This window comes from Hemitrygon akajei, unplaced genomic scaffold (assembly GCF_048418815.1).
Source record: "Hemitrygon akajei unplaced genomic scaffold, sHemAka1.3 Scf000053, whole genome shotgun sequence".
NCBI lineage: Eukaryota > Metazoa > Chordata > Chondrichthyes > Myliobatiformes > Dasyatidae > Hemitrygon > Hemitrygon akajei.
Genome location: NW_027331939.1, coordinates 4,520,294 through 4,541,553, shown reverse-complemented (window position 1 = coordinate 4,541,553; position 21,260 = coordinate 4,520,294). Strand labels below are relative to the sequence as shown.

Genomic DNA, 21,260 nt, shown 5'->3' with positions numbered 1-21,260 from the left:
TGGCTTGTCCTTCCTTCGATTCATGTTGCACACATCATCTACTTGTAAACCTGCTGGCTCGACCTCAGCTCTATCATACTGGTTCACATCTTCCTGCCATATTGTTTTAAAACACTTCCATTAGTCCCAGTAAATCTGCCGGCAAGAATATTGGTCCCCATCGGATTCACTTGCAACACTTCCCTTTTGTACAGGTACTACCTGCCCCAGAATTGGTCCCAATTAACCAGCTATCTGAATCCCTTTCCCCTGCTCCAATTCTTCAGCCACGCATTTATCTGCCACCTCATCCCTATCCCCACTGTCCGGTTCACAGGCAGCAATCCTGAGATCACTGCTTCTCAGCTTTTTTCCAAACTCCCTGTGTTCTGTTTTCCAGACCTTCTCCCTCCTCCTATGTCCTGCGTCCAAAAAAAATTTGGACGTTGGCACCTGGAAGGCAAAGATCCATCCGTATCAACTTTCTGTGTCCACAGAAACGCCTATTTGTCCCCCTCACGATAGAGTCTCCTATTACTGTTGACATCAGTTTCAGTTCCGTGCTCTTCCGCGCAATATCAGGAAGTTGTTTTAGCTCACGCACCAGTTCCTCAGAGTAGGGGAGACTGTAAATGTGAGGCGGGGCCCTTTTCCCTGAGTTCATGTACCAACACCTCGGTGCAAAGGAGTCCGTAGAGGTGTGCTGTGGGCTTATTGAATGAGTTCATGTATCAGCTCCTCGACGCAGAGAAGTCTGAAGAGTCTTCAGAGAAAAAGAAACAATAGACTAGTGTTTTACATCATGACTGGCTCAGCCTGGAAATGGAGACAGAAATTATTCAGTACTGACAGCTTAAACGTTAATGAATGTTAAGAGCATCTGGTCGATTGTGAGGAATGTAAATGTAGGTTGAACAATTAAATTGTATTCCGTCCACCCCACCCCCCTCACCCCCCATTGTTACCCTCTGTGGTGTTGCACAGTTCAGCAGAAGCTGAGCAGTGAAAGCAGTGAAACCACCCGCTCCACACAACACTCTCCTCTCCAGAATCACGTGTGTACTTGGTGCTCGCTGGAACACCGGGGAATCTGCAAACTACCAACAGAGGGGAGAGCGGAGTCTTAAACAGCGAATCTGAATCGGATCAGAAATATTTCCGGGCCAACGTTCACCTTCAGACACTGATCTCTGATCTGTCAATTCCACCTAAACAATTTTAATAAGTTTTTTTTAAATTGGGAAAATATGTTCAGAGTTCTATGTTCTTCAGAGGAGGCACTGACAATCTATTTCTGCACACCCTAAGATGTTCGAAGGAAACACATGGAGACTCTGCGGACACAGACTGAAACACTGAGAGTGAACACGATCCTGATGAGGGAGAAGGTAAAGATTTTCCAGCTGGTTGATCGATACGCTGAGCTCACGGTCATTTCTATTGTTCGAGATCGGAGACTAGTGGAACATGAGCTGCTGGCAAGAGGCAGAGACCACGAGGAGTGGAGAGAAAAACATCTCCGCGGAGAGCTGGAAAAAATCCGGACTGATCAGTTATTCAAGAGGAGTTTTGTTCAAAAATTGAAAAGATCTGTCTTTGGAAACAAATCCGGGATGTCCGCTGCAGTGGCCGGAGTCCCAGGGATCGGGAAAACAACAATGGTACAAAAGATTGTTTATGACTGGGCCACTGGGAAGATATACCAACAGTTCCAGTTTGCCTTCAGTTTCAAATTCCGGGATTTAAACTCAATTAACTGCAAAATAAACCTGAAAGAACTAATTCTACATCAGTATCCCTACTTTGGGAATATCCTGAGAAAAGTCTTGAAGCACCCAGAGGGGCTGTTATTTATATTTGATGGTTTGGATGAGTTCAAGGACAGAATCGATTTTACTGATAGTCGCAGAGACACAGAACCTCAATGCATATGCACAGATCCTGAATTCAAGTGCAAGGTGTCTGACATTGTGTATAGTTTAATCCAGCACAAACTGCTCCCAGGGTGTTCAGTGCTGGTGACCACCCGCCCCACTGCATTACATTTATTGGAAAAGGCGGAGATCAGTATCTGGGCTGAAATCCTGGGATTTGTTGGTGAGGAACGGAAGGAATATTTCAATAGGCATTTTGAAGATCAAACGGTGGCAGCAGCTGTTTTCAAACACGTGAAGGAGAACGAGATCATGTACACCATGAGCTACAACCCCTCCTACTGCTGGATCCTCGCTCTGGCACTGGGCCCCTTCTTCACACAAAGAGTCAGGGACCCGCAGCGAGTTCCCAAGACCATCACCCAACTGTACTCCTACTATATTTACAACATCCTGAAAAACCACAGCCTTGAGATTGAGAACCCCCGTGATGTGTTACTCAGAGTTGGTCAGATGGCCTTCAAAGGAGTGTCTGAGAAGAAGATTGTGTTTACAGATGGAGATTTGATCAAGTACAATCTGCAGCCTTCCCAGTTCCTGTCCGGGTTCCTGATGGAGCTTTTGGAGAGAGAGGATTCTGCACAGAGCGTGATGTACACATTCCCACACCTCACCATCCAAGAGTTTGCAGCTGCACTTGCACAATTCCTGAATCCACATCCCGGGGATATCCTGATATTCCTCACTGAAGTCCACAGCATGACAGATGGGCGATTTGAGGTATTTCTCCGTTTTGTTGCTGGTCTCTCCAACCCAATGACAGCTTGGGGCCTGGAGGAATTTCTGGGCCGATTTCCTCATGAAACAATCTGCAGGGTTATTGACTGGGTGAAGGAGGAGGTTAAGCGGCAGACTAGAAACACATGGAGTGAAGATGGAAGAAGGAGCCTCCTAAACACATTGCACTACCTTTTTGAATCTCAGAATCGTGGACTGGCTCAGGCCGCACTAGGATCTGTGGGCACACTTTCTTTCAGTGGAATGACAATGACCCCGATTGATTGCGCGGTCCTGTCTCATGTCATCGGATTCTGTGATACAATAAAACACCTCAACCTGGAGTACTGCAACATTCAGTGTGAAGGAATCCAGCGGCTGGGTCCCGGGCTGCACAAATGCCAAATGTTGAGGTAACTTTTTTTATCTCTCACCATGTAATGTTAAACTATTCTATCGTGTTGTTTCAATGTAAAGGGATTTGGGTAAAACTGTAGTAAATCAGATTGTGAAGAATTGTGACAAATGCCCAGGGCATCGGTCAGTAATTCCCCAAGGACGGGAGGGTTCTGTGGTTCCTTGTGAAGAGATGTTGGAGACTTCATCAGATCAGTGAACAATGGCCATTGGTTTAATGGTAGTAAATCACAGGAATGGCCGTGTTTCTCGCTGCCTGTGACACGTCCATTGACAATGTTCCTTCTCACTGTTACTGACACCCATACCGACACTGAGTGCAGCAGGTAGGTCAGAGATTCACACCCCCTTCCCGGTGAGGGACAACAGACCGTCAGCAGACTGTCCCAGTGAGAAGGAGAGAAATACCATTGTGAGATTGTACTCCCCTGTCTTTCACTGTGTGTGGTTATCACCATCAGGTACCCAGACTCCCGATTCTTCTTTCTCGATTGCGGTCCTCAGCTGTCCCCACCCCGCCTTGCAATACATTTCTGCATTGTCTCATCTTGTGTGATTATCTTTTCCCATTGGTATCCTCCAGTGGGCCCTCTGTTCCATATACCCCTTCCTCCTGTGGGTCCTCGCTTCCACATCTTCCTTCACTATGTGGAAACTCTCTGCACCATCCCCGTTCATCATGTGGAATCTTTATTCCCCATCCCCTTTCCTCCTGTCGGATCTCTCTTCCTCAACCCCCTTCCTCCTTCAAATTGTGTTTTCCTATCCCTTTTCCTCAGGTGGGGTCTCTTGAAACATCGCCCATTGACATTTCCCCATTCACAAATCTTCCTCACTGTGGGACTTTCTCCCGTGTTTCAACCCTACACATTCCACTTTTCTAATCATCGGGCAATCGGACAGAAAATGCGGAGTTTACATGGTCACAGCAACAGACTAAACTACTTACGTTCGGTGAATACCCTGGAGCTGGGCAGTGAGGGACATTTACAGTGATGAGAACTCCGGTCAGTGATTTACTGAACGGTTTAATATTTCCTGAAATATCCGAGTGAGAGAAATTCCCCCAGACCCGCGGTTTGAATCACCTTGTTCATCAATTTGTCTGTTTGTGTTTAGAATTGGGGGGAATACACTGGGCGATTCAGGAGTGAAAGTGGTGTCTGCGGCTCTGAGGAACCCGGAGTGTAAAATACAGAAACTGTGGTAAGTACCAGACTGTGGGAGATTGTGTTTACAGTCACTGGGTGTCTGACACTGAACGTTAATGGGATTTGTACAGTCTCCTGTCTCTCCGTGTTCTTCGACCTCACTCTCTCTCTCATCTATAGGCTTGGCAATGTCGGTCTCACAGATTCTGGTGCCAAAGATCTGGAATCCGCTCTCAGTGCAAACCCATCACTGAAGGAACTAAGCCTGAGATTAAACTCGCTCACAGACCGATCTGTCCCCGCTCTCCGCCGCCTCATACTGACCATCCCGAGTCTGAAGTGGATCGGGTGAGTGTTTGTGTTAATGTTCAATGTAATACAATATCAGCGGATCCGCGGGATTTCTGGAGATATTTGTCTGTGAATATTGTTGAAACATTGACCCCAGCCCCCTGTTACTGACACTATTGTGTAATCTGTTAAATTCATCTTTATTTTCCTATTTGTTTCAGTCTGGACGGGAATCGGTTGAGTGAGACCGGGGAGAAGGAACTGAGATCTCTGCAGGAAAACAAACCCGGACTGAGTGTGAACATCTGAACGTGTGAACATCCCCGCCCACGGGATGGGGACATATTGGCCGAATCCACGCCTTCCCCTTTACCTCCCGCCCTGCCCTTTACCTCCCGTCCTGCCCTTTAACTCCCGCCCTGCCCTTTAACTTCCGCCCTCCCGTTTAACTCCCGCCCTCCCCTTTAACTCCCGCCCTCCCCTTCAACATCCCCCTCTCCTTTAACTCCCGCCCTTCCCTTTAACTCCCAGTTCACCTTTAATGGCCGCGTGCCGGGGTTAATTCCCAACGGTTTTAACAGAACTGACTCCAGTCTCGAGCTCGGTGACATCGGAAGCGGTCCCGCAGTGATGTATTTCCGCCTGTTGTCCGGCGGTGCAACTTCCGCCGGATGTGCGTGTAAGAGACCCCGGGGAACTACACAGACAGTAAGAGCCCGCGGTCCGGGGCTCGGTCAGGGACACCGGTATCCCGGGGTGGGATTACACGGGGAGAAAATCCTTTTGCTCCCTTTGCTGAGGACACTGTATTCGGCAGTCTGGCCGATATAATGATGTGAAATTAACAAATACAATAGATAATAGACAATAGGTGCAGGAGTAGGCCATTCGGCCCCTATAGCCAGCACCGCCATTCACTGTGATCATGGCCGATCATCCACAATCAGTACCCCGTTACTGCCCTCTCCCCATATCCCTGGACCCCGCCATCAATAAGAGCTCTATCTAACTCTCTCTTGAATGCATCCAGAGACTTGGTCTCCACTGCCTTCTGGGGCAGAGTATTCCACATATCCACCACTCTCTGGGTAAAAAGGTTTTTCCGCATCTCAGTTCAAAATGGCCTACCCTGTATTCTTAAACTGTGGCCTCTAGTTCTGGACTCACCCATCAGCGGGAACATGCTTCCGGCCTCCAGCGTGTCCAATCTTTTAATAATCTTATATGTCTCAATCAGATCCCCTCTCATCCTTCTAAATTCCAGTGAATACAAGCCCAGTCGCTCCAATCTTTCAACATGTGACTGACCCGCTATTCCGGGAATTAACCTTGTGAACCTACGCTGCACTCCCTCAATAGCAAGAATGTCCTTCCTCAAATTTGGAGACCAAAAATGCACACAATACTCCAGGTGGGGTCTCACCAGGGCCCTGTACAGCTGCAGAAGGACCTCTTTACTCCTATACTCAATTCCTCTTGTTATAAAGGCGAGTATGCCATTAGCTTTCTTCACTGTCTGCTGTACTTGCATGCTTGCTTTCATTGACTGATGTACAAGAACACCTAGATCTCGTTGTACTTCCACTTTTCCTAACTTGACTCCATTTAGATATTAATCTGCCTTCCTGTTCTTGCCACCAAAGTGGATAACCTCACATATATCCACTTTAAACTGCATCTGCCATACATTTGCACACTCACCCAACCTGTCCAAGTCACCCTGCATTCTCATAACTTCTTCCTGACATTTCACACTGCCACCCAGCTTTGTGTCATCAGCAAATTTGCTAATGTTACTTTTAACGCCTTCATCTAAATCATTAATGTATATTGTAAACAGCTGCGGTCCCAGCACCGAACCTTGCGGTACCCCACTGGTCACAGCCTGCCATTCCGAAAGGGACCCGTAAATCGCTACAATTTGTTTCCTGTCAGCCAGTCAATTTTTAATCCATGTCAATACACTGTCCCCAATACCATGTGCCCTAACTTTGCCCACTAATCTCCTATGTGGGACTTTATCAAAAGCTTTCCGGAAGTGCAGGTACACGACATCCATTGGCTCTCCCTTGTCCATTTTCATACCTCGGCAGTGACTCTGGATCTGCAGCGATCTCGGACACGGCCCTGAAGTGTGATTTTATAATCATCGGTTCCCCGATGCAGAGTGACGGTGAGAAACGGGACTGATTATTCAACCGGTCACTCGTTGTCGCCGGTCAGTTAATTGTGTGTGACTGTGAGTGAGTCGGGAGCAGCTTATTTATTCCCGCACGTCAGCAGCTCACACATTGTTCAATTTACATTTGTCATGATGAAATCAATAAACCGCCGTAACTTCCTGTCCTGGTGTCGGACTCGAGTTTTATTTGAGGTTTCTGCTGCCCCCGCACCCTGTTCACTGCAACAGTGGGTCGGAGCTCCTCACACTGACACAGTAGCGTCTCAGCTCCAGGCTGAGGGGGATTGGTCTGGCAGAGTCTGGGTGCCCAGGATCTCATCTCCACCAAAGCCCCTTCCTGGCTAACTGACCCCCTCCTGCCACCCGAAGACAGATAAAACCGACGTGAGTCCACTGAGATCCCGAGTACGTGAGGGACACAGAGTGAATCTACCTCCACACCGTCCCATCACACAGTCCCAGGGTCAGACACAGAGTGGATCTCCCTCCACACCGTCCAATCACACACTCCTGGGTTCAGTCACAGAATGAATTTCCCTCCACACAGTCTCAACACACAGTCCAGGGATCAGACACAGAGTGAATCTCCCTCCACACCGTCCCGTCACACACTGCCGGGGTCAGACACAGAGTGAATCTCCCTCCGCACCGTCCCATCACACACTTCCGGGGTCAGACTCAGAGTGAATCTCCCTCCGCACCGTCCCAGCACACACTCCCGGGGTCAGACACAGAGTGAATCTCCCTCCGCACCGTCCCATCACACACTCCCGGGGTCAGACACAGAGTGAATCTCCCTCCGCACCGTCCCATCACACAATCCTGGAGACAGATACGGCAAAAAAAAGTCTCCATATGCCCATAGAGTTCTCGAATTGAAACAGATTACTGAGGAGACTCTCATTGTGTTCACCTTGGAACTGCAGCACAGACAGACAGATAGGCACACACACACACACACACACACACACACACACACACACACACACACACACACACACACACACACACACACACACACACACACACACACACGATAAATATGTGCAGAAATTCAGAGAGACGGCGGAAGGAGCCGTTGGGGATGCAGTGCGCACAGTCCAGGAAAGAATGGGAGTGGGCACAAATGGGCAGGGGAGTACAGATGGGAATCATAACCATAGCCAATAACAATCACATTTAACTTCTAGGGTCGAGAAGTTTCCCAGGATGAAATCGAAGTTGAGGAGAATTTTGCAAAACGGGACTCCACCCCTTCCCGTCCTCTCCTACTCCGCACTCCTCACAGGGCGACGTCCCTTCCCGTCCACTCACACGTACCAGGAACCGAATCAAATACCACTCTTTTCCATTCATTCCCAACTATCCGCATTCCTAATGGGACAAAGCCCTACCCATTCGCTTGCATCGTCCAAATTTCCAATGGATCCCACCCCTTCCCTTTCACTCCCACTGTTTGCATACCAGTGGCCCCCTTCCCATCAGACTTCCGTTTGCCTCCCAGTGGGGATTCGCCCCTTCCCATTTAACCTCACGGTCTGCACCGCTTCCGATTCTCTACTATCGTCAGAACTGCCAATGGGACTTATACCATCCCATTGACTCCCAATAGGACCCATATTTTCCCATTCACTCCCAGTATCTGCCTCCCAATGAGACCCCTTCCAGTTCATTTCCAACTGGTCTGTGAATCTGGAGATTGGCGGAGACGCCCGAATTCTGTGTTTGACAGAATTCAGGGCTGCATTTAGCGAATTTGCCGAGAACGCCGATGGGTTTATTAGGCGAGGGTGGTGTGGATGTTGACGGCTTTGTAACACTGACGATGCTCATCTCCTGGCGGAGACGGTGTGTATGATCGGACTGAAGGTCCTTCGGCACGCCTTCCTGAAGATGGCGGGGATGGGGTGCGTGTGAGAGAGGTTTATGGTTTCCGTATCCCAACGCCGGGAGATTCATAGCGCCTGGTTCTCGGTATCCACATAGCACACAGGAAGTTATACAAGGCACGGTTTCCAGTCTCCATATCCCGGAATGGGAATTTTGTCAGGCACGATTCCCGATCTCTGTCTCCACACAGAGAGTTTTACCGCGCACGGTGTCGGGTCTCTGTATCGACATCGGGAATATTACCGCACACGTTTCCTGGTGTCTGTATCCTCCTCTCTCCACGACACTCGGAGTGATAACGCACAGGATCCGGAGATGAGGATGTCGGATCGGTCTCTATTGTTTGCGATATATTTATTATTTGTGATAAACAGTCTGTGCAATCGAGTGGAGGTGGTCGAGAGTGTCTGTCCTGCGAGGGGCTCCTGATTGAATATGGTGAATATGGAGGGAACAGCAGAAGGATTTAGATTGGTGACCAGAGAGGGAGTGAAATGCTGACTGAACATGTCCGACGCTTCACTCGAAATGGCCGCGGGGGAAGGAGTGACGGCTTTTGTAGAAGTGAGCACAAGAGAGGGAGGGACGCGCTGATTTAAAATGGGCGAATCCTTGGTTGATGTGGCCGCCAGGGATGGAGTGAGACACTGACTTACAATGGCCACTTTCGCACACAGAATCGATGGCGAAGGAACATGCGGTGCCCATGGATACAATCCCGGGATCGAGTGTGTTATTGATTGTAATAACAGCATTTTAATTTGTGTTTTATATAGTCTTGCGTATTGTATATATGTTATAATTCTAATGATTGAATAAACTAATGCATATATCTCGGATATTCACACATATACATCTGGGTTTTGGGGAGGAGGGGTGAGGGGTTTGGGAGGAAGAGGAGTGATGGGACGAGGAGCGGACTGATGAGACGGTGAGCGTGGCGAAGTCCCTGACTCAATAGGGGACGGAAAGGGGAGAGGCGAAATTTCCTGTCACAAACTGGTGGCCAACATGGAGAAGACAAAGACGGGGTGAGGAGGAGTGAAAGGACAGGAACAAAGCGAGAGTGATGGGACGGAGAGGGAGTTGTCTGATTGGACAGGGTGGGGAGTAACAGGATGGGGAATGTAATTTTCAATAGTGGAGGAAGGATGGGTGGTTACATTTCCTTCGGAAATAAGACGAACTGCCTGAAAGGGGGGCGTGGACGGGGGAAAGGGGGAGCAAGGGGTCGGGACGCGGTCAGTGCTCAACGGAGGGAGAGGGGACCGACTCACTCAACGATGGAGGGAAGGGATCGGGTGGAGGAGAGAAATTTCTCATAAGAAAATGTTCACAACCCAGGATGTGGTGGGTGGCAGGAATCAGAGCAAGCAGACAGAGAGTGGAGGGTGTCCGGAGTGATAAGGTGAGTAGGGGAGTGAATCAATGGGTAACAGAGAGAGAAAAGGGATGAGGAGGGGCGAAAATTGACATCGCAAAATGGAAGCCAACCAGCATAAGATGCAGAGCATCGAGGTGGTGGGGAAAGGAAAGCGAGGGGAGGGAGCGAAGGGTTTTGCGAGTGATGGGATGGGAAGGAGTGTGACAAGATTCTGAGTGTGAGGCAGTGACACACTTCGTGGTGGAAGAAGTGGGAGGGAAGGTCTCACACTGTCACAAATGTCTGTAGGCAAAAGGATAAATGGAGAGCTGGGAGATCGGGCACCGAGGGAAAGGAGAGGAGGGATGAGGAGTTGAGATTGAATAAACAAGGAGGGAAGTGAGTGGAAGGGTGTAACTCATTCAATGATGTTGGAGAGCAATTGTCAAAGGTAACCATCGCGAAATGGCCTCCAGCCAGGGTGAGATGGGCGGTGATAGGGAACAGAGAACGGAGTGTTTCAGGAGTGACAGGACGCCGAGTCTAGGGCAGGACCACTCGTAACAAGGGAGCTGGAACACTTTGGGGTACCCATGGGAAGAAATGGAGCTACAGGAAGAGCTTGGCACCGTTACCACCCCCTCCCCTCCTCAGGTCGCCTGGCACGAATCCTTAAGGCTGTCCCGTGGAGTGGGGAACGTGTCGTCACTGAGGCCTGGTCTGTCTCCCGTCTTGGTCTCTCCCTCTTCCTCACTAGCCTTTCTCCCCGTCTCACGCTCCTTCCTTCCCTCCCAGTCGTTCTCTCTCCGCCCTCCCAGATTCCCTCTGTCTGACAGTCTCTTTCAAAGTTAAGAGCGTATTTATTATGAAAGTGCATCTACGTCACCATATACAGCCCTGAGATTCAGTTTAGAAACATACAACACAGGAACATAGAAAGCCCACAAAGCTGTGCGGAACATGTCTTTTTTTGCAGGCATACACAAAAACAAAATAAAATAATAACCACCATAGAATCAATGAAACATATCTGCTGATGGTAATTAGACAGGGTTTTCTTCCTCCAGGGTCCTTCTCCACTCTCTCTTCACCCCGTCTGTCTGTCTCAGACTCTCAGACCCTCTCCAGAGTCTCTACCCCAGAGCTCTTTCTCTCCCGTCTCTCTCTCTCTCTCTCTCTCTCTCTCTCTCTCTCTCTCTCTCTCTCTCTCTCTCTCTCTCTCTCTCTCCTCTCTCTCTCTCTCTCTCTCTCTCTGCCGTCTTCCTCTCTTTCCCCCCATCACCTCAGCTGTGACGTGGAGTGTGAGAAGTGTGGTGGGGGTAAACGTCTCTCTCTCTCTCTCTCTCTCTCTCTCTCTCTCTCTCTCTCTCTCTCTCTCTCTCTCTCTCTCTCTCTCTCTCTCTCTTCCCCCGCCCCCTTTCTCCCTGTTGCCGCAGTCCCTATCTCTCAATCACAAAGCCCAGACTCTCCCACGGGAGGAAGTGCGAGGAGAGAGAGAAGGATTGTTATAGGGAAAGATGTAGGTGCAGTGAGAATAAAAGGAGAGGGGCAGGCAGACAGGCAGACAAATACTGGAGAGGAACAGAAAAAACCCGGTCAGAGGGAGAGTGTAAGTCCGAGAGAGCAAAGAGTAAAACCGAGAAAGTGAGAGAGAGAGAGAGAGAGAGAGAGAGAGAGAGAGACCGAAGCAGTGATAGTGAGAAAAGGTGTGATAGTTAACAAGAGAGAGGGAGAGTGACAGAGAATGGAAGGAGAGAGAGGAAGATATACAGAGATGGAGAGAGTGAGGGAGAGACACAGTGAAAGTCAGGATGAGTGTCAATCGGAGACGAGATGTGGTCGGAACAGCGACGCGTGAAAGGCTCCATTCGGAGCAGCAGAAACTCGCACCGCAGTTCGGGAACAGGAGGAACTGGCGAACGGAGCGTGAACGGGAAGCCTCAGACCCCTCCCCTTGTGCCGCCTTGGCGATTGTGTGTGGGTCAGAGAGAATTGAACTTCCCAATCCCCTATCTGAGTGTGTATAGCTCCCTAACCCTCTTCTCTCCTCTGTTCACACACCTCACCTCCTCCATCTCCCCACCCGTCACCATCCTCACACAGCAGTATGTCAGTAAATCTCCAGAAAAACGCAACACTGACCACCATTAGAATAGTCGGAAAGTTCTGAGCAATTGGGAAACGAGTGTGCCCGGACCTCTGGTTTTATCAGCTTGAGCCAAGAAAAACAAAATAATACATATTGACGTGTATAACACACATATCACATAATATCCCGGTCTGAAACCGATCTGGAAAACTTACAAAGGAAAATAAGGACTGAAATGAGGAATTTTAGAAAACACCATGCACACTCGAACCCATTTACATCAACTCCACCTGGGAAAGAAGGATGAGCAGAATAAGACATAAATACTTTACACAACAGTCAGATAAAACTTCTAAGGATATATTTTCATTAACGGAAACATGATCCAACGAACATATACTATTCTGGTAAGAAGTACACGAAACTGTAAATTAAATGAAAGTACAAGGATGAAAGATGAAGGAAGTATCACGACAGTAGACACTGTTAACCAATGGAAGAGCATGAACACCAGACCCGGCAACATCCTTGTAAATTTCCTCAAAAATGTATCACACTACTTCAGCGTGACACCCCATCCCCTGTACTTAACTCGTTGATACATGAAGGCCAATGTGCCCAAAGCTTTCTTTACCACCCTATCTACCAGTGACGCCACTTTCAACAGATTATGGACCTTTATTCCCAGCTCCCTTTGTTCTACCGCACTCCTCAGTGCCCGACCGTTCAACTTCCCCTGGTTAGTTCTACCGAAGAGCAACACCTCGCAATTGTCTGCGTTAAATTCCTTCAGCCATTTTCAGCTCATTTCTCCAGCTGGTGCGGATCCCGCTGTAAGTCATTACAGCCTTCCTGGCTGTCCACTACACCTCCAATCAGGTTGTCATCTGCAAATTTCCAGTAAACCACATTATCATTCAGATACTTCATATAGACGAGAAACAAAAACGTACCCAGCACTGCTCCCTGCGGCACTGTAGGAGTTACAGGCCTCCAGTCAGAGATGCAACAATCTCCCTCCACTCTCTGGCTTCCACTACAAAGCCGATGTCTGATCCCATTTACTACCTCATCGTGAATGCCGAGCGACTGAACCTTCGTGACCAACCTCCCGTGCGGGAGCTTCTCATCTGGTTACTGACACGGACACGATCACGTGGCAAACGCCATTCACCAAAATGTTGCTCTAAACAGAAAACTCATAAAAGGTGCCATACATTACTATAAATACAATCCGCGTCCTGTTTTAGAGCCAGAGGCCGACAATAGCATGGCGAGCGATCCATTACTGCGGGTAGGGCAATCCATAATACATGGGACAGCACACCAGGACACCCAGTCGTCAGCAGGAAACAGAGGTGAAAATACGTGTGGAATTCGGAGATAGGTATACGAGTAATAATCGCTATAATAGCAATAATGATAGAAGTAGTAGTAATACTTGAAGAATTCTTCCCAAATATTGCCCGAGACTGCCGACGTGCCGCCAATGTAGATAGGGTCAAATGTGTTATGTGACTCCGGGACCGCTTTGAGAAGTGAAATGAAGATGATACTGAAAGTCAGACCGTTACACTCGATCACTTGTGAGGGGAGGAGACGTTTCACGTTGCTCCTGTGTCAGTGGGGAATTCGTTCGTGACCAATGACCGTCACTCCACTGGTTTCCAGGTTGTTAGACAGAAGAGAGAGAACAGACATTTCAGTCAAAAACTTAATAGGTGTGAACCCTAGTTTCAGTGGCATAAGGAAGGAGCAATGGGATCAACATGCACGAAACAGCGCCCCCTAACACCTTCACCGGCGATTTGGGGGATGTTAACCAGGCCAGTCTGAAAAAAATCACCAAGCAATGACCAACAACAGATCGCTTGCGGTACCAGAGGAAACCACTCTTACGCCACCATGTACCGTGCGGTTCCACTCCCTCACTTCGGGAAGTCTGATCACCTGGCTGTAATTCTGCTCCCTGAGTATAGGCCGAGACTGAAGACGGCAGCACCAGGAGTGAGGACCAGGAACGTTTGGACCAGGGAAGCGCAGGAGCGCCTAGAGGACGGCTTTGAATCGGCGGGCTGGACTGTATCCAGCGATTCATCTTCCAGCCTGGATGAGTATGGGGAAGTTCTTACGGACTTCATTGAAACCTGTGTGGATGCGTATGTTCCTACAAAGAATTACTGTACAATCCCAAACCAAAGGCCGTGGATGAAACAGAGGGTCCGCCGTCTGCTGAAGTCTAGATCAGTGGCATTAAAATCTGGCCACCCGCGCCTGTACCAGAAATCCAGGTGTGGTTTGCGGAGGGCCATTTCAAGGGGCAAGAGGCAATTTCGAACGAGGTTGGAGGCGACATCTGATGTACGACAAATCTGGCAGGGTCTGCAAGACATTACTTCCTACAAAGCGAAACCCAATGGCATGAATGGCAGCGTGGCTTCACTACCAGATGTACCCAACGCCTTCTCTGCGCGAATGTAACTACAGCTGTGAAGATCCCTGCTGGACGCGGTGACTCTGTGATCTCTGTCTCCGAGGCCGATGTTAGGTTGTCTTTAAAGGCAGTGAAACCTCGCAAGGCGATAGGTTCGATGGAATTCCTGGTAAGGCTGTGAAAGTCTGTGTCAACCAGCTGGTGGGAGTATTCAAGGACATTTTCAACCTTTCACTGCTACGGGCGGAATTTCCCACTGCTTCAAAAAAAACAATTGTACCAGTGCCGAAGAAGATTAATGTGAGCTGCCTTAATGACTATCACCCGGTAGCACTCACATCGAGAGTGACGAACTGCTTTGAGAGGTTGCTTATGACCAGGGAAAACTCCTGCCTCAGCAAGTATATGGACCCACTGCAATTTGCCTATCGCCACAACAGGTCAACGTCAGAAGCATTCGTAATGGCTCGTCGTACGGCTTTAGACCACCTGAACAATACAAACACCTATGCAGGATGCTGTTTGGTGACTGTAGTTCAGCATTCACACCATCTTTTCGCGATCCTGATTAAGAAGTTACAGAACCTGCGCCTCTGTGCCTCCGTCGGAAATTGGATCCTCGACTTCCTAACTGGAAGACGAAAATCTGTGCGGATTGGTGAAAATATCTCCTCCACGCTGATGATCAACTTTGGTGCACCTCAGGGCTGTGTGCTTAGACCACTGCTCTACTCTCTATACTCATGACTGTGTGGTTAGACATGGCTCAAATACCATCTATAAATTTACTGATGATACAACCATTGTTGGTCGAATATGAGATGGAGTCGACAGGGCGCACAGGAACGAGATATACCAACTAGTGGAGTGGTGTCTCAGCAACAACATTGCACTCAACGTCAGTAAGACGAAAGAGCTTCAGGAACGGCAAGACAAAGGATCAGATACCGATCCTCACAGAGGGATCAGAAGTGGAGAGAGGAGCAGTTTCAAGTTCCTGCGTGTCTGTTTATCTGAGGACCTAACCTGGTCCCAACATATCGATGCAGCTATAAAGAAGGCAAGACAGCGTCTATACTTCATTTTTAGTTTGAGGAGATTTGGTATGTGAACAAAAAAAAAAACTTCTATAGATGGGGAGCATTCTAACAGGCTGTGTCACTGTCTGATAGAGAGGGTTGGGGGTTGTGCTATTGCACAGGACCGAAAAAAGCTGCAGAGGGTCGTACATTTAGGCGGCTCCATCTTGGGTAACAGCCTATAAAGTTCCCAGGACATCCTCTTGGAGCGGTTTCAGCGTCCATTACTCAGGACCCCGATTACCCAGATCATGCCTTTCCTCACTGTTAGGTAGGGGGTGCAGAAGCATGAAGACACACACTAAGCGATTCAGGAACAGCTTCTTCCATCCGATTCCCAGATGGACTGAACCCGTGCTTACTATCTCACGTTTTTAAGATATATTACTTCTGTTTTGCACGATTTTGTTAAAATCCACTATACGTCCAATGTAATTGGTTTACTTATTTATATACTTTTTCTATGTGATGTATTGCATTGAACCGCTGCTTTTAACAAATTTCACGACACATGCCGGTGATAATAAACCTGATTTTGATTCTGAAAGTATATGCTTTCATCCGGTACTGCAAAGCTCCGGGGAGAGCGAAGAGCATGTCAAGACACAGATGAACACATGGTTCTTCGCTGGAACCAAGAAAGAGTTCAGTTTGTGATGGTTGTTTATACCACTGGACACGGAATTCTGGTCAAAAGAATTGAACTGCCCCAATGCAACGGGTTTCGTGCTTTAGAAACCCTCCCCCACATGTTTCATGGTCAAAATCACTTTATTACGACGATAGGAAAACTGGCCATTAAGCACTTGAAAAGGAACAGAAAGACCGAGTGCAAAGAATAATAATGCTCGCTCTCTCGCGTTCTCTCTCTCTCTCCCCTTCCTTCTCTGTCTGTCTCTCTCTGTCTCACTCTCTGTCTCTCTCTTTCTTTCTCACTCTCTCTCTCTCTCTCTCTCTCTCTCTCTCTCTCTCTCCCACTCGATCCCTTACTCTCTTTCTCTCTCTGTCTCACTACCCCTTTCGCTCTCTGTCTCGCTTTCCCTCTGTCTCTCACTTTCCGTCTCACACACTCCCCTCCACTTCCTCTCTCCCTTTCTCTCTCTTTCCCCCTCTCTCTCTCTCTGTCTCTGTCTCTCTCACTCTCTAAGCCAAACACTCATGCCACCCTGCTTTGCAATCACAATAATAAAAAGTAAGCTTTTGAAACAAAAACACGAGGAAATCTGCAGATGCTTGAAATTCAAGCAACACACACAAAATGGTCTCGGCCCGAAACGTCGACGGTGCTTCCCCTATCGATGCTGCCTGGCCTGCTGTGTTCCACCAGTATTTTGTTTGTGTTGCTTTTGAAGCAAACATTGGTATTCTGTAAACGAACTTAAGGAGAGAATCTGCACGTTTTTATTCTAAACACTTCATCGAATTTTACTCTGACTCAGTTTTTGCTAAATCTACTGAATATTTTATTAACGAATTATAAACATATAAAGCTAGCTCCCCACACTTGCTGCTCAGCTGCTACGCAAAAAGGGTTAACTGTATGTGTCATTTCGTTAAGTGCCATTATCGTCATTTCCACGGAGGGTTTTAGCGTCACAAGGGAGTTTCCCTCTCCTATTAATACGCATCTGAATCACTGAGCTCTCACTGAACAGCCGCTCCGGCACTCACAGTGACTCGCCGATCCACACAGCGGGACAGAGAGAGCACGCTGCAGAAGGACGGTTTGCTGGTTCCATAATGGATCAGAGTCCGGGAGCAACAGTGTCGAATGTAGCAGAAATTCCGAAGAATGCCTTCTGGGCTGCTCAGTTTGTCTTTGCTAATTATGAATGGATGACCTTAGAGCTTCGAATTGCGCATGCATTAAAAGTCATTCAAGTGATTTACTTCCCCGTCCTCGCTGTCATTGCTCTTCCTGGTAAGTCTCTCTCCAAAGCTCAACTATGCAACAGTATTTATCTGTTTTCTAATGTTTATCGCCCAGTTGAAATCATTGCTGTTGTCGCCCACTCCGTATAAGACATTCTGATAGCTTCAAATTCTGCAGCGATGCTGTTCCCTGTGACTCCTGGCACTGCGCAGGTCAGTGATGTAACCGGTAAACTCTGTCCAGCCGTTGCACACATGATGACATGACCGGGGCTTTGATATTTTGCCTCTGGAAACGTTGCTTCTTTTCTGTCGCTTCATCTCCCCTCGAGAACATCAGCTGCCGAATCAAGTTGCTTTCAGACCTTGTGTTCACAATGCAAATTAATTTTCCAAATCCAAATATTTGGAAATATAATCCAAATCCGCAATATTCTCGCAGCCAACTGCCCTGTCGACTAAGCGCCAGCCACAAATCTACACACTAGCCACAAATCGGACAAATTCTTAACAGAAAACGCTTCCTGATGTGTGTCACTTGAATATTATTTTTTCCTCCCCGCAGTGAACCTGGTGACGATTTTAATCCTGTCCAGAGGAAAGTGCGGTCTCTCCAGAGTTGTCACTCGCTACCTGGTTGCCATGGCAGCGGCGGATCTTATGGTCGTTGTCCTGGACCTGATATTCAGCAAGATTCCGAATACTTACGCGCCAATGAAACTTTTCCTCTGGGGTAGGGATACACCAGTGTGTAAAATCCACGCCGTCCTGCTTTACGTCGCCACCGATTGTTCGGTCTGGTTCACCGTCACTTTCACCTTTGATCGGTTTGTGGCCATTTGTTGCCAGAAGCTGAAAACAAAATATTGCACCGGGAAAACTGCGGCTGTGATTCTGGGGACAGTGACTGTGATCAGCTGTTTAAGAAACACTTACTTGTATTTTCGACTCTCAGGACGTTATACCACGATAATTTCACGATTTATCTGTGATGAAACTGCATATTATGTGCCTTTATCTGTCGCAGTACCAATGGCCTTATTTCATTACCTTCTCACCCCTGTAATCCCATTCCTATTGGTTCTCCTGACGAATGGTTTAACCGTCCGACACGTTTTGGTCACCAGCAGAGGGCGCAGGAGGCTCCGGTGTGCTGACAAGGGACAGGGTGCCAGGGACCCAGAGATGGAGAGCCGCAGGAAATCCCTCGTTTTACTGATGATCATCTCCGGTAATTTCGTCCTGCTGTGGGCACCGTTCACTGTTTATTCTTTGTGGAACCGACTGGCTGATATCTCTGCGGTGAAGCTTCCTCCGGATTCTCTGCGAGAACTGGGCTCGATGCTGCAGCTTCTGAGCTGCTGCACAAACACGGCTCTTTACGCCGTCACCCAGACCAAGTTCAGGGAGCAACTGAAGGACGCGATAAAACATCCCTTGGCTCTCATTGCTGGAAGGATGTCATGAATTAGTGATGCTTCCCTGCCTGGCTCAACTAATTCACCACTCATTGCAGGCAAACTCTGCAGCAAAGGGGACCCGTGTAAATACGTGTTCGTCTCATTCCGCACTCGCTTTACTATCGCGCATGATTCCTCACTCCAGCTCAACTGACGACCCTTTGAATCGTTTTTTTTTTCTGCATTCACCAGTGTATATTCCGCTCTCTTCCCGAGTGGGACGACCTACGTTTGTCAGTGTAGATCAGCCCCGCCCTGGTGACCCACAGTTCTGTCCTGCAAGTCCCACCGTCCACCTGGTGCGGATGCACTGCCCCGCTCCAGCGTGAGATTCTGTGTTCCCGAAACCTCTCCTGTTCAGCGGTCCAGTTCCCCCAGTTCGCAGTTCGGGACTGGAGATCGTGTCCCGGGTATCGCTGACCGAGATCAAGGATTCCAGAAACATCTTGCAATCTCAGTGTTAACGGAAGCTTGAAAAGTCGATGCTAGTTTTGTGGAAATGCGAATGTCAGTCCGCAATGTGGGGTGCAATTGCTGTAGTTTTTTTATAAAGCCTTAGTTTGGTCGAGGGGGGAAGGCGAGGACAGACACGTCGCCGGATTCCAATGTGAAAGAAACGCGGGGGAAATACAGCGCACATACTTTGGTGTTTTACCTAGAGGGATCGAGAGACTGAAAACTCTGGAACTGTGTGTTCCTTCAGACTTAGCACAGACCTAATGCCATTGGCGGGTGTTCCAAACTTACCTGACTTCCCCAAACCTATCAAAGTCATTCAGAGTCAGTGGAGCAGCCGGTAAAATGGGCTGAGAAGTGGTCGATGTAATTTCATTCAGGGAACTGCGAGCTGTTGCGTTAGGAGGATTCACACTTTGAATGTTGGGGCAGCGATGAGTGCAGTGGAACAGGGGGATCTGGGAATGGAGATCCATAATCTCTCGAAAGCGGCATCAAAGTTCGACAGGGCCGTAAAGAGGGTATTTGGTACATTGACCTTCATAAGTTATGGTATTGGGTATCGGTGATGAGATGTTATGTTGAAGTTTTATGACGTCGGTGAGGCCGAATTAGGAGTATTGTATGCAGATCTGGTCACCTTTCTGAAGGAACGATATAAATAAGATTGAATGAGTTCAGAGAGATTTTAGGAGACTGTTGCGGGGTGTTGAGGACAGAGCTATAAGGATAGCTTGAACAGGTTATCGCTTTATTCCCTGAATCAGAGGAGAAACGCGAGTGATCTGACCTGTCACTTCAACGTGGAGTAAACAGAGCGATCACGACTGCTGGTGGCGCATCACTGACGCTCTGGTATTGTCACTGTGTATTCAGACCGGTCACTGACCACAGGGACAAGGCTTCTCCCTCAATATCGGCAATCGTGTTAGAAATGTTTTTATCAGGTCCATGAATATCCGCACAGATCATCCCATTGCTCGTTCAGAACTTCCCTCACTAAACTAACACTGCCGTTACATTTCCTGTCCCAACTCGGGCACAGCAGTGACGTTCATATTTAAACTCGTCAATAATAATACCCCATAATCATAGACCACGGACTGTGACTGAATATCCGAGCACAATATTACATTTAATTCTAAATACCCAACCCTTATTCTGCATATTAAATTGTGAATTTTCCATCAAGAGCCGAAGTGTACAATCACGGGATGAATCAATCACAGTTGTGCATTTGCGAAAAATCAAATATAGACAAGTTATTAAACGATCTCCAATTAAAACACGAATCCCTATGTTATTCCAATCTGAGGATACGTTAGAAATCACCGGTTCAAAGTGAGTCTATCATCAAAATCCGTATATGTTACCATATCCTATCTCAAGATCTTTTTCTTTTCTGGCTGTTACAGGAGGGTGTGGAAGAAAAGTAAACTATTTTCCCCCAACTGCTACACATAAGCAGATAGCCGCTGCCAAACAACTGAGAAGGTGCGTTTTAAAGATTTGTGAATGTGAGTCTGTATGCAGCAGGGAATCAAATCGAGGCAGATCTGCAGACGGAGAAGGACGTGAATCATTCCTATTGGCTCAGCACAAACTCTCCACTCGACATACTGACCGCGTGTCTGTGACGTCCTGGAGAGACACCGCCAGGACTGAAGGGGTCAGCAGACCCGAACACAAACTGAATGGTATGCCAATATGTTAGAGTAATCAAAGCCGTAATTTGGACCTTCAAAAAAGACACTTCAGTTCAATAAACAGAACCCTGTGTTTTTATAGACACCTCAGCGCTGCTGTGGGGAATAATGGGGACACGATTTTTTTCTTTCATCCCGCCCCTACCCCACCTTATTAGCTTTATCTTTCGCCTTCTATCTTTTATAACCTCCAGCTTCATATTCTAGCTCGATCCCCCATCTTTCCCAGTTTGATTAGAC

General features: G+C 48.1%; 2 protein-coding genes across 3 annotated transcripts in view; one reads left to right on the top strand and one right to left on the bottom strand.

The window, feature by feature from the left end:
- LOC140721247 (NACHT, LRR and PYD domains-containing protein 3-like) overlaps positions 1 to 6,800 on the top strand; it is a 32,956-nt gene extending 26,156 nt beyond the window's left edge. For both annotated transcript variants that reach the window (XM_073036096.1, XM_073036097.1), the window contains exons 7-10: positions 1,288 to 3,043; positions 4,167 to 4,253; positions 4,379 to 4,546; positions 4,711 to 6,800. In XM_073036096.1, coding sequence (XP_072892197.1) covers positions 1,288 to 3,043; positions 4,167 to 4,253; positions 4,379 to 4,546; positions 4,711 to 4,798 — 2,099 coding nt within the window. In that variant the 3' untranslated portion in view covers positions 4,799 to 6,800. The remainder of the gene's footprint in view (positions 1 to 1,287; positions 3,044 to 4,166; positions 4,254 to 4,378; positions 4,547 to 4,710) is intronic.
- Positions 1 to 21,260, bottom strand: part of LOC140721274 (uncharacterized) — a 349,814-nt gene that overhangs the window by 235,541 nt on the left and 93,013 nt on the right. The window lies entirely within an intron of this gene.